This window comes from Xiphophorus maculatus, chromosome 15 (genome assembly GCF_002775205.1).
Source record: "Xiphophorus maculatus strain JP 163 A chromosome 15, X_maculatus-5.0-male, whole genome shotgun sequence".
Classification (NCBI taxonomy): Eukaryota; Metazoa; Chordata; class Actinopteri; order Cyprinodontiformes; family Poeciliidae; genus Xiphophorus; species Xiphophorus maculatus.
In genome coordinates this window covers 17,525,359-17,538,771 of record NC_036457.1, presented here as the reverse complement: position 1 = coordinate 17,538,771, position 13,413 = coordinate 17,525,359, and the positions used below count along the sequence as shown (strand labels likewise).

Genomic DNA, 13,413 nt, shown 5'->3' with positions numbered 1-13,413 from the left:
CTGGACAACGAGGGACAGGATTAGAGGAGAACTCCGACTCGTGATTTCTGAACCATTTGGAAGAAGGTTTGTTGTTGTCAGTTTCAGTTTCTTTATTATTTATTTTACATTGGTTGTTTTACTCCTAGGTGCACTGACAAATTAAAGTTGTGTTGTTTTTACATGTTTTACCAAGCTTGTGAAGCTACTGGTGTATTAGCTGTACTGGTGCAGAGTTATCAAATAAACCAGTAATTCGGTACATTTACATCTGTGTTTAAAAAAAAAAAGAAAAAGAAACATTTTTAGTCAATTCAGCGCTGTTTTTCTTTATCGGCCGACACTAAACATCAGATATTTGTATCGGTATCGGAGGTGAACGTACTAGATTCACACTTCAGTGTTGAATATCGGTGTAGTCATCATTCATTTGTAGCACTTATTACAGCTTTCTTTTGGAAACTGTTGTTTGAGAAGCTAAATTGGTTGAATTATATTTTGTGTATTATTTATCACAGTAAAGGGACAGAGTATAAATGTGCAAACAATTTACAGTTGTAACATGATGAAACCTGAAGATGTTTTACTCTGAAAAGGATTAAATATGGTTGCTTGATTGGTCGAAAAGTATGATGATTCCATATTTCTATGGGCAGGTTCAGTTTTTAAAATAGGAACACTTGAGATGGATGACGAATAGATTAAGTGAAAGTTTAATTTCACACCGCAGCACACAGCTGCCGTAAAGCCAGTCACATTATTTAATTATGTTGCCTCGGACGGCTTGTTGTGTTCGTAATCAAAGCAAGCAGAGTTTACCTGCGCTGAAGGAGGAGCAGATCATCTGGACGCCAGGTCTGGAGCGCTCCGTGAATTTACTGGGTCTCTGGCTGCGCAGGCATCAAGAGAATGACTTAGGATGTGCAAAATAATATCAAACAAATGCTTCATTCGAAGGGCTTGAATGGCACTTCGGCAGGAAGGACGTGCACAGTTCCGATTGTTTTCCCCTCACCCAAATTTGAGCGTGCGAGCGTCCCACTGCCAGAAGCAGATGGTTCCGTCAGCTCCGGTGGAGGACAGGTAGCGCTTTGAGCCGCTACAGAGGGGCGAAAACTGCAAAGAAAACCGATTACTGATGAGCATATACAACACTCAAGTGACCAATAAGCCAAAAATATATACCTCTTAAACTTTTTACTGTTTTTTTTTTTAATAACCACAAAACTCAGGTGCATTTATAGGGAATTTATGTGGTAAACTAAAATATATAGTGCTAAAATAATAGTGCACAAAATAATACATGAGTTTAAATTACAACAGTCTGCTAAAAAATACTGGTTAATGGACTCTGAGTAAAGGTGCAAAAAAAAGCAGACCAAATCCTCCTTCTCCACACAAAAAATGTTAAAATGTGTAATTTTCCTTCATCTTCATATCTAGACACTGCATTGTGTTGGTCTATCCCATAAGATCCCACTGAAATACACCAAAGTTAGGTTTTTGCCACGAGTTTAAGAAGTGTGAATACTTTTGTACACCTGCTGCATCTATAATGTGCGCAGAATGTAGTGGTAAAGTTACAAGTTTGAGCTATTGATAGTAGGATTAAAATAAACTGGTGCTCAAATGGAAAAAAGACAAGTTCTGACCACAAACAAGAGCCAAAATATGGCCAGTTATTAATAAAGACATGAGAGTATAAGCTGTGCAATGCAAAAACACAAAATCTTACCAACGAATTTTTCACCTAGTTTCTACTGAAAATGTCTTAGTATACTTGAACTAAGACAAAACTAACTTAGTGACTTTTCAGCAATAAATAGTGTTTTAAATCAATAATTTCTTTAAAAAGCACTTTTTTAAGAAAATACTTTTTTGGCAGATTATTTCATTTATAACTTGGAAAAAATGTCTTGTTTTGTGGGGGAAAAAAGGTTTACATCATGTCACTGGCAAACCTGGACTCCCCCCTACCTGTAGGGAGGTGATGGAGGCCGCGTGCCCCTCCAGGACGGCCAAAGGTGCGCAGGTTTGTAAGCACCACACTCTGATGGTCTTGTCGCAGGACCCGGCAGCGATCATGGTGTTCTCGTAGCTCACGGCCATGTCGGAGATCTCAGCAGCGTGACCGCGCAGGGTCGCCAGCAGACGCCCATCGTCGGTTCCCCAGATCTTCACCAGGCAGTCGTCTGAGCCCTGGGAAAGAAAACAGAAAAAGAATGCAACGGCACAACTGTCACATGTGAAAACAGCACCTTAGAATGGCTTAAAAACAATGAAACATAGGAATATTGATTTAGAAGATAATGGGACACCAGTAAAGTCTCAAGAAGTTCCAGTGGCAACCTCCACCATGACTGAAATCTGCAGCTGTCCGCTTGGGTAACTGCCTTCTGGAGGAAAGTTTTATGGCCAGACAAGACAATGACTAAGCTATTTGGCCAAAATAACAGGAATCATGTCTGGAGAAGACAAGGCGAGGCCAGGTTAGCTACCAAGCAGTACTGGTGCATTCCGCAAATCTGGTGGAGGACTAACTCCACATTCTTCCTCTTCACTGCAGATAAACAGTAAATTGATCTGTGTGGTCCAATAGGGCAATGAGCCCAAACATGCATTCAGATAAGAGGTTCTAGAACCTCAGCGCAATACAAGACATCTGCAGGTTTCACCAAGGCAAGTTTAAGACTTTATAAGACCAGTATGAATGGAATTTAACATCTATATCTCAAAAGAAATGTACAAACTTCATCCAGCCAACTTGCAAGTAATATGCACTTACTCGGTGATAGACACAAAAAAAAGCTAGCTAGCAAGGGCATGCTAATGCCACCTTCAATGATATTTAAGATCAAAAAACTATAAATACAGCAGATGGTTGGGAAAACTTGCTGCATTATACAATCAAGGATAGAAAAAACTGAGAACCTGGCTTTTTCACACTGAATAAAAAAGTTAGCTAGCAAGGGTACATTAGCATCTAGTTAGCGGTAACCTCAACTGCGTCGAGTCACAGTACAGAATGAAGAGGTCGGTGTGCGATTCAAACTTTTGCCTGACAGAAAAGTCTCATGAGAAGAAAAAAAAACATTAAGTAATCCTGCCTTGACAAAATTTAAGACCTGTCATTAACAAATTAAAGACCAACTTGCATTTTCTCTTAATGAATGTAAGACATTTTAAGGCCTTCATTTAAGACACACAAATTTAAGTCTTTTTAAGGATGTAACATTTAAGGAGCATCCCTAAAAAGCAGATCCATGGCAGGAAATCAGATTAACTGAATGAGCCCCATCATTTCTGATAAGAAGGTGGTCAAATTTTCAGGTGGAAAAATGCCAGGAATTAGATGGATCCAAAAAGGGGTGTGGCTTGTCTGACTGAAAATCCACAATAAGTTCAAATGTGCACCAACTTTTTCTGTCTTTGTTTTAAGAGGAACCTTTGAGACTCTGTGCTGTTTAATAAATCCACCCTGAACTGAAACTGTTCAGGTAAATCACTAAAGGTCCAAATGGTATATAATATGCATGCCATTGGAGCGTGTATGTAAACCTTTAACCAGAACTATGCATGCGTTTACTGCAATATGAGAAAGATGCTCTGTATTTACAAAGAAAAAGCAAAAACAACAAGTGCACTTTTATTGCAGCAACATTTTTGTCTTCTGTTTAAAGACAAAAATTTAAAAACTCAATACACTGAAGTATGACTAAATTGCACATAAGCGCTCTCACATTAGCATGCAATAGAGTGCAGGAAAACATTTGATCATAAACAGGAAGAAAGGCAAAGCTACCAACTAAGTGCCCAGGCATGCTGGCCTGCACAGAGCTAAAGAAAGTAGAGCAAGGTTCCTCAATTATTAGCTGCAATCAAGATTTACTTATTTAGGAATTTATTGAAAAATAAAATAAAAAATTTGAGGAAACTTGCAAAGCAGAATGTGGCAGAAATAATATTTATGTCCGATTTTTGTCTTTTACTGCATTCAGTTGCAACTGATGGTGAAAAACTTTGACAATAAACACTGTTCTGATTTTTATCAAAATCTTAAGTAGCAACAGAAACCACAGAACGTTTGAGCTCCACCTCAAATAAGGTCCGAAGAAACTTAATAAACAGCATGAGTGCAGCATCTAGAAGAAACCTGTCCGATTAAAGGTCGTTTCATTGACATTCTTTAGTTTGAGCAGAAGATCAAGAGCACAACTCAGGCATGAAACCCGCCTTCAGAGGTTGGATAGGGGGAGAAACCCGGCTGAGCATTCCTGTCTGTGATCCAGCCTGTCGGGGGTTAAAATGTTTTGCAAGTCAACGTGCTGCCAGATCCATCTGTGCCTTGATTAAGACCTCGGCTTCGTTTAGAAACACAACAGGTTACCGTCATTACGATGCAAAAACACACATCAAATGTCTCCAATTAAAAACAAGAAGGTAGGACTTCGGAGGGTGATTTTCACTTCATACATGAGTTGGTGGGTAATGTTGTGTTCTTAATTTTTATCTGAAGAACATTCGACTAGAAGAGCCCAGATATTGAGTCTAGTTTATGAAAAGGTAATAGATGTTTAATCTGAGGGAGAATTGAATCTGTGAAGGACATTTTTTGTATTTTTCAAACATTTTCCGAATGCAGAAACTCTGATTTACCGGAATAACAGCGTCAAAGTTTGGAAAGAAACGCGAACGAAAGAAAACTTCAATTACAGACACTTTTCATCCAAACCAAGATGTCTCGATTTGTCATCTCCAATGACCGTGATAATGAGCTCCAACCGATTTCTGAGCTATATCACGCAAATCAATATGGATGCCTGAGAATCTATGGCTTAAGCAAAACTGCTCACACTTGTTCACGGAATAATCAGAGAGTGTGTTAAGGCCACACACACACAACAATCTAATAATTAATTAATAGAAGGTTGCAGCTGAAAGAGCGAAGAGATCCAAAAATAAGCAAATAAATAAATAAAAGTGATGAGAGGAGACAGCAGGAGAGAGAGAGAGAGAGAGAGAGAGAGAGAGAGAGAGAGAGAGAAAAAAAAAGAAGAGAGAATGAGAAAGTGACAGAGAGCGAGAATGAATTTTAACTCTGGCACTTAGCCAGTCCCTCAGAGGAAACATTTTCTCCAGTTAAGAAGAGGAATAGCAGGAAGGGGAGTGTGGAGGGGAAGGGAACAAAGAGGGGACAGGCCAGGATGAAGATGGGCTGGAGAAAACGAGGGACGGATAACAGACACAGAGAGAGTCTGAGCTCCCTCCCTCCCTCGTTCGCAGCAGCCAGCCATTTTTAGAGTTTTAAGGAGCAGACACTGGAAATGGTGTACTGCAGCAAGCGGCGTTTAAATCAACAACATCAAACTCGCATCTTCCAGTTGTTGGACCAGCGTTGGACTCGGCACGAGACGTGGCTGCTAGATCAAAATTTGTTGGATTCGTTTCTTCCTTATCCCGTAGCTGGGAGTGACTGTAAGAGAAATTACTCGAACAGCAAGGAAAACAGACTAATTTTTAAACAGACTAAAAATGGTCTAATTAGGTAAGGACAAAGCTACCGACTCGTTCAAAGCTCAACACACGTTCTGGTCCTTTAAACACCAGAACAAACAGGTGTGTCCCAATTAGAGCGGCGACTAACAATTATCTTAGCTATCGATTAATCTATGGATTATTCTGACTTGACGATTAATCGGGTTAAAAAATTGGCACATTTTGCAGATGTTTTGTTTAAACCTTTTTGCGCTATATTAGAAATACATCTAAAGATTAAAAAGAAACAAATAATTCAATTCATTTTTTAACATTATACTGCCTAAAATGGAACAGCATAGCATTCCCTGAGTGCATGCTTGACAGTTTGGAGCAAAGGATGCATTTGCAACATGTGAAAAGCTGGATCTAATATTAATACAGAGTAGGGGTCATGCTGATTTTTTTTTTTTTTTTGATTGACCTGTTAAAAAGATGCTTTTTGGAGAATTTGAACCTAAAACTATTCCACTAGAGGAGTTTTGGGTGGAACATTTCACCAAACAAAGGATTTTTTTAACCATAAATACAAAATGTATATATTTTTTTATACAGTTTTGGGTACATTTCTGCTCTCAGTGTGTTCACCTTTCCGGAAATGGCCGTTTTTTTTTTTCAAAACTGTTTACTCCAATTAACGATTAATCGTTTGCTAAATTAGTTGACAATTATTTCAATAATCAATTCATCACAATTAATCTGATTAATCTGTTCAGCTTTAGTCCCAACTGAGCTCAACTAAAGATCTAAACATACACCAGCACCGTCAAATGCAAAAAAAAAAAAAATAAATAACAGCCTTCTTACTGTGAAGATGCGGCGGCCCGTCCGGTCGAAGGTTACGCAGTACACCGACGACAGGTGTCCCAGGATCCTCTTGTGCATCTTCATGTGTTGGTAGACGGCTGTGGGCACCAGCTGACGGAGGCGGTAGGAGCCGTTCAGTCGGCGGCTGTAGCTCGTCTCCACTTGATGGGCAGAGAAAAATCAAAAGAGAATCAGTACGTGACTTGAAGAGAAAAGAGCTGAGGAGTGACCTAGAGAGGGACCGGTCAGGTTTGTCCTGATCGATAACAAATTCTGGGTTTCTTTGAGGGCTGAGTGGCAAATGAATCCAAAATAAAGTGGAGCCTTTACAAGACGATCCCCATTCGCGGTCAACTGATTTTTACTGTAGTAAAACAAGTAAAAAAGAGAATGCTATTGGTTAGAAACTTAAAGAATATGGAAAAAATACAATTGTTTTCAGTAAGTTCAGGGGAAAATTGCCCGATTTTGATATGTGACAAATTGAGTGGTGCAACTATTAATGTCAAGGTACGTCAGGGTTTTAAAAAGTTTGGGTTTCAAAGTCACAAAATAAGGTTTCCTAAAACCTCGTGATAGGCGACACAAGAGGGCTGAAGGAAGAAACTCAACTTTTCTTCATTTTACAAAAAATACAAACTCAACTGCAGAAATGTGACTAACGATTATTTTAGTCATTGATTATCCTGACGATTAATCAGGAAAAAAATTGGCACATTCTACAGATTTTTCTTAAACCACTTAAGCCTTTTCACACAGTATAAGAAATACATTAAAGACGCAAATAAACAAAGAATAGAATTCCTTTTTAAAATAAGAAAATAACCATCTCAGTAGCTAGAATGCAATAGCATAGCTTTTCTTTAAATAAACTGAACCAGGTGAAGCTAAACTATTCCACTGGAGGAGTTTTAGGTAAAACATATTTACAAACAAAGGTGTTCTTATCTTAAATTCAAAATATATACATATTTTGTACCGTTTTGGCTGAATTACTTCTCCATTTTTTAGCAAATGGCCTTTTTTGGAGTCTGTATACTCGGATTAATCGATTACTAAATTAGTTGACGATTATACCAATAGCTTAGCTTGTGATACTTATGTGCTTAGCCTATATTTTAGCTTTGATTAGTCTGTCCTTATGAAAAACAACAACAAACAAATTATTAAAACTACAATACTCAATTGTACTTTTGCAGCAGTAAAAATAATAGTTCTTTTTTCTGTTTTAAATTTTTAAAAATGGATCAAATGTTGGTGTAAACACAGAGACGTAGTGTAGTTTTACTTAATGTTGTCATACTGTGACAAACCCATCCAGGCTCGTGCAGGTTCAAGATAAAAACCATAATAATAACTCATACCAATATTGGGTGGACTCCCATAAATAATTGGTGGCTCCGGGGGTCTTCCACAGTGTAGTGCTGCCAACGCCGAACCTTTCCACACAACATGTTTGCAGCCTGGAAGAACAGAGGAAGCAGATACAGTCATGTTTTAAAGATCACTGTGCGGCACACCTTTAGCTTGGTCTGGATGTATTTAAGCCCTCCATCTTTAACACTTTCAGATTTCGTTCCCAAAGGTTTCCATGACAGACTGCACATGTATAATGTATATCCGCTGGCTTGTGTCGATGTTAAAAGCAGCTCATGCATTGTTCATCCACTTACTGTTGCTGGTGCGCAGGAGGTTCTGCCTGCCGGCCCCCAGCAGGCTGGTGAGTCCCGGCACGCTGGCGGGGACCTCCCTCTCCAGCAGCGGACAAACTCTGGAGCAAACCTGCAGCAGGTGGTCTGGAGCGACGTGTCTGTACAGCTTCACCTGAACACAAGCGTTCAATCAGCAACCAGTGATAGCAGGACAGCAGAGAAAAAAAAACAGAGCTCTCTCACCCTGCTAAAGCATCATTAGCTTTCCGCTAACAATGCAGAAAGCTTAATTTGATATAGTTCCTCTCATTAGAACAAGCTTTAAAATACAAATATTCAGAAAGTAAAACTGGATTCGAGTTGTTCGAACTTCATGCAGTTTGTGTTATCTGAAAATTTGATGTGAGTGGTTTACCCATGGGGAAAAAAAACTCAAGTTTGAGATTTTGGCTTTTTTTTTTTTTTCTTAATAGAGAGCACCGGCATAAAGAAGAAAGTGTGTGTGCAGGCAGGTCTGATTATTTTCTCACCCGACCCGCGACCGTACTTTTCCATAACTCTCACACCGTTCAGTTAATTTTAAACATACTGAGCAATTGCTGAGATGTAATTGGGTCGTTTATATTCTGGCAAACTCACTTTAGTAGCATTTCATAGAAAAAAATACTGTTCTGTAAATCCAGGCTAAAAAGTCAGGGAGTGAGAACGTCATTACAGCTGGTTTGTACTGGATGACATTCAGCTTTAAGTTCATCGTACCATTGTACGCTTCCGGCTTAAATGATGAAGCTGTCGACTTATTTTGTTTAACTCTTTATTCAGTATTTCTATCCTTGTTTCGTATTTCAATGTACGGTGCTTGCAAATAATGTTTTTGACAAAACGTGAGCATCAGTGGATGTAAATTGCCACATATTCTGACATCAGTGATAGATAAGGCATTGGTTAGTTAGTGGCATCAAAGCACATCAAGCTGTCAACTAGTTATGACTCTAAAACATTTGGTTATCATCTATTTGTATAGTTTTAAGTCCAGACAGCTAAAACTCAAGATGAAACAAGACACAATATTAAGTTTATGAGAACTTTATTTTTCCCAATCTACTGAATCTCTTCAGACTACTGCTCAACTACGCGTGGCCTGCAGTACATTTATGCTACATTTAGACGTCCAGCCATTGGTTGTTATAGTGACGCTTTCTGTCTCCTTCAGCCAAGGAGGTGCTTACATGTTGTTTTCATCTTATCTGTAACAACTCTTCCTCAGGTGAAGCCAAGCCGACCAGTGCAAGATTACTCAACGTGGTTACCTCAGCGAGAAATAATGTAATGTTACTAGATGACAAAGATCACTTTTATTAAGGCAAAAAGATTCATAGATTTATTCTTCAATATATATTTATACAAACCACATATGCAGACTGGAATCAAACCTGCAACAACCCGATTGCAAGTCAACTACTCTACCCACTGAGCCACAGTTGCAGGTCTGTAAAGCAGCTAATCTGTTAGTACAAGGTTGTTATATAAGTGTTGCTTATGCAGAAGATAAACATGACATATTTTGAAAAAGAGGCATAATTCTATTTATTGGGTTTTAACTCAAGATTTTAATACGGCGAGAATCTCACGCGACCCCGTGTGTAAGCAGGTCGTTCACAATGTGCCTGCACATATCAAAGAACGCTGGAACGATATTTTGGGCAGCTGTGAGTCTGAACTTAAACCAAAAAGGACAAAACTGGAAGCCAAATGGACATGTTTAGTGTTTGTACTGATAACTGGAAATGTACGCCTACAATGACTTATGATAAGCAACCTATAGCAACATAAGGTAAAAAAGCAAAGGGTTTCCTTTTGCAAAATGCATTAGCATCTCTAAGGCATTCCCCAGAAACAAACAGAACGAGGCTAACAAAGACAGCTAACCGCTGCCCATATTCCTAATAAATTACATTTGTTCTCAAAATGCTCAATGGGAGAAGCACACAGCCTATAATGTCACATAGCTAATGCTCAGCAGCAGAGAGAAAGGGGGTTGGTTCTTGGAGGGGGGCGGGGGAAACACAACATAACCATGAGGTAGGAAACAGAAAAAAAAACAGCCTGTTATAAACACAGTGTGTCACTGATTCCACTGACACATGGGGGACTCTCTCGCATGGCCTACTTCTGAAGAAACACACATGCCTGGATGACTCAAAGAGCATGCAACACACGGCGGGATTAAAGGGAGGAAAATAAAAGCCTGGTGTTCATTTAAGGAGACTAGATTCTCTGATAAAATATCCAGACACAATGAATTTACGCTGCATGTCTCAGCTGGTTAAATAAGCCCACGGTTACACATACATTTACTCCTAGAAACTCGTTTGCTTAATTTCTTTATCTAATCCGCAACCATAACTTATTCCTCATGACACACACACACACACATACAGATACCCTTTAATTGCTTTCAACATCCTTGATGGCGCTGAGACGTGATCGGTGTTGCCAAGCACATATCAGAGCCTCTCTCAGGCTGATCTAATAACGGCACATAAAAAAAAAACACACACACACACACTCACGTCCTCATATACATAAGTGAAAGATGTGCAAAAACAACTGGCTCCATTTTCCTTCAGAACACACCCCCGGCCACGACTGCACCAACACTGAACACATGGTCCCTTCACACCCACTGCAAGTTCTCTCTGTTTTTTTTTTTTTCTTCTTCTTCATATCTTACACCTCCTTGGGTGACCATGAAAATATGAAATTAGCAATAAATATATACACATATACACCTTCTGATTCCAGTTTAAATTACTTGGTCTAAAATTGACCGAACATTAACGATTATATTTTTAAATCAATCAACAATTCAATTGATCAGCTACTAATAAAGCAACAAAATATTAAAAAAAAAAACATTTTCAAAAACGATATGAATCCGTTTAATTTAAATGGAAGACGGAAATAATCAAAAATCTAATTAATCCCCTCCCCCCAACTTCAATTAATTAGCCATAATTAATATTGTTAATTACAACAATATCAATGAGGGGTATCCGTGTGCTCTTCATCGCTGCCCCCCCACCACCCCACCGCACCCCCTTTGACAGAGAGACAGAACACCGACATCTGAAACGCCCCACGATCCGCTTTTTGGTCGAATAATTAAAACCGCGTCCGCAGGATTTTTGTTCTTAAATACTCTACACACAACAGTGGATGTTACACACAATAGACCAGGGAGGTTGGCTGAAGAAGGGAGGAAGAGGAGGAGGAGGAGGGGGGAGGAACGGAGAGACGAGCAGGAAGAGCGAGAGAAAAAAAAGAAAAGAAACGCAGCCAGGCAGAAGAAGCGCGCCGTCAATTATTTTCTCTAAACATCCGAGATTCGGTTCGGTCGTAATTCGCAGCGATTCGCCTTCCCATCTCTCCGCGCACGTTTTCGTAAATGCGAGGAAGAGACACCCCGCAAGCCCTTGTGCGCATTTCTTTCCTTTAAACGTGTCACGTTAAATGATAAAAATATGAATATTAAAATAAAAAATCAATTAAAATGGCAACAACAACAAAAAATTGAGTCGACTACTTTTCACTTCACGCGGGCGAGCCAGGACGTAAATATGCACGCGATAACAAATGGTCTCCACGCCCCCGTGCGTAAATAAGCGCTTGTAGCCGTTTGTTCACATGACAATTATCCTTTAAATTAATAGCTCTAATAGAACATTAAAAAAAAAAGTTACCTCTCATCTTCGCATGAGCTGATCAGCTTCCTTTCTTAAGCTCCAACTTGCATCCAAGTTCCCCCCCCCCAAAAAACAACTCCTTTCCCCAGAATGCCTCCACGCCGAGCAGGAAGCTCCAACAGAGCAGCTTTACTAAAACCTGCTGTTTATATCTCCCTTCTCTTCAAAAAAAAAAAAAAAAAGTAATCTTTTCCAACTCTTGCCCCCATGCACGCAAAAATGTTGGTTCTTCGCAGGACAAGAGCGCCTCCATCTCTCCCAGGCTTGTGGCGCAGGGAGTCCCTCCTCTTGATCCTGGCGCTCCCACACCACACAGCCCTCGTGACGTATCAACATTTCGCACACTATTTTCCAACAACTATTTGAACCTTTTGGACCTGCGTGACACCGAGCCCGCACACCGGGCTGCACACGGGGTCGGCATTCGACCCGGTCGGTGCTGCAGAACGACCCCCCAACCCGGAGCCAGCTCGCCCCGAGAGCGCTTTGGGGTTCTTTCTTTGCCACCTGATTTAAAAATTGCGGGAAATTCAATTTTTATTTTGCTCTCTAAAAACTTTTTTCCTCGGTTATAGAGCAGCCTTACCAAATTTGTGTACGTCCCGGGGTGCTCCTGCCCTGTCCAGTCCAGCCTTCTGGGTAGCAGCTAAAACAGAGGAATAGTGTGGAGTGTGACCACCCAGTTCATTAATGCGTGGAGTGGTGTTTTAAAACGCTAAATGATAATTCAGAGAGAAAAGGCGACATCCCACAGTACAGTGCAGAGAGAAGCATCTCTCTCGTAGTGCTGACTGCTTACCTCCTTCTCCTCCACCTCCCTTATCAGGGTCTGAAAATAGGATACAAACGCAAAATTACACCTCGTGACAATTTTGGACATGTTCTAAATTAACCTAAAACGCAAAAACACCAACCTCGGCGGCTTTCTGGCACGGTCCAGCCTCTAGAAACCGGGCTATTAGGAAGTACAGTTCTGGTACGGTTGGAGGGGGAGAAGAGGACGGGAGCTGCGTTAGAAGAGGGCACCGAAGAACATTTTGGGGGCTATTAAAACAGCCGTGACACACTCTTCGTTCTCACTTTACTCACCAGAAGTCAACTGCGCGATGTGTGTACTGTCTGAAGCCATTTTGGGTGTTGTTTGCCAGGGCAGCGCCAGAGCTGGTGTGCTGGGTCTAGGTGGCTGCCCTGTAGCTGTCACTGTTTATCCACCAGGAAGAGGCTGCCTCCATTCAGCCTCGCTCGAACATAGTCCCGCCTGCGTTCATATTCATCCGCCGAGCGTCAGCTAGTGCGCGCCGTACGACTCGCTGCGCAGGCTAACGTTCTTCAGATGTTGGCGACGAGTGCCTAAAATATCATTACGTTAACAGCTGCTTCTGCTGAATTTTACTTTCCGTTGGTTTGTATTGTTCGGCTTATTTGTATTAATCCCCCCTCCCCCCTCAACGAAAATGGCGGAACCACACAAACAAGCGCGTCTCACTCGGTCTCTGTAGAGTGGAGCTAGAAATGGCAGCCTGCTAAAGCAGGGGACACATTGCTGTAGCTTAGCTGTTACGACGAAATTACCCCGTATTTACCACATTTTACGAAAAAAAGTATTACATAGTTATAATTTGACAGAGGACGCAGGCAGCGTTGCGTAATTTCTACGACATTGTTTGACAGAATTTGTTGAATATCACGGCTCC

At 40.5% G+C, this 13,413-nt stretch overlaps 1 protein-coding gene across 2 annotated transcripts in view; it reads right to left on the bottom strand.

Annotated features, from left to right (window-relative positions):
- phip (pleckstrin homology domain interacting protein) overlaps positions 1–13,155 on the bottom strand; it is a 39,798-nt gene extending 26,643 nt beyond the window's left edge. Inside the window, exons 1-10 of one of the 2 annotated variants that reach the window (XM_023348119.1) lie at positions 12,809–13,155; positions 12,634–12,692; positions 12,519–12,548; positions 12,306–12,365; positions 7,995–8,145; positions 7,686–7,784; positions 6,322–6,482; positions 1,957–2,178; positions 995–1,095; positions 799–869 (exon numbers count right to left, since the gene is read on the bottom strand). In XM_023348119.1, coding sequence (XP_023203887.1) covers positions 799–869; positions 995–1,095; positions 1,957–2,178; positions 6,322–6,482; positions 7,686–7,784; positions 7,995–8,145; positions 12,306–12,365; positions 12,519–12,548; positions 12,634–12,692; positions 12,809–12,848 — 994 coding nt within the window. In that variant the 5' untranslated portion in view covers positions 12,849–13,155. The remainder of the gene's footprint in view (positions 1–798; positions 870–994; positions 1,096–1,956; positions 2,179–6,321; positions 6,483–7,685; positions 7,785–7,994; positions 8,146–12,305; positions 12,366–12,518; positions 12,549–12,633; positions 12,693–12,808) is intronic. The other variant, XM_023348120.1, reaches the window with a different exon arrangement.
- Positions 13,156–13,413: the final 258 nt, after the last annotated feature.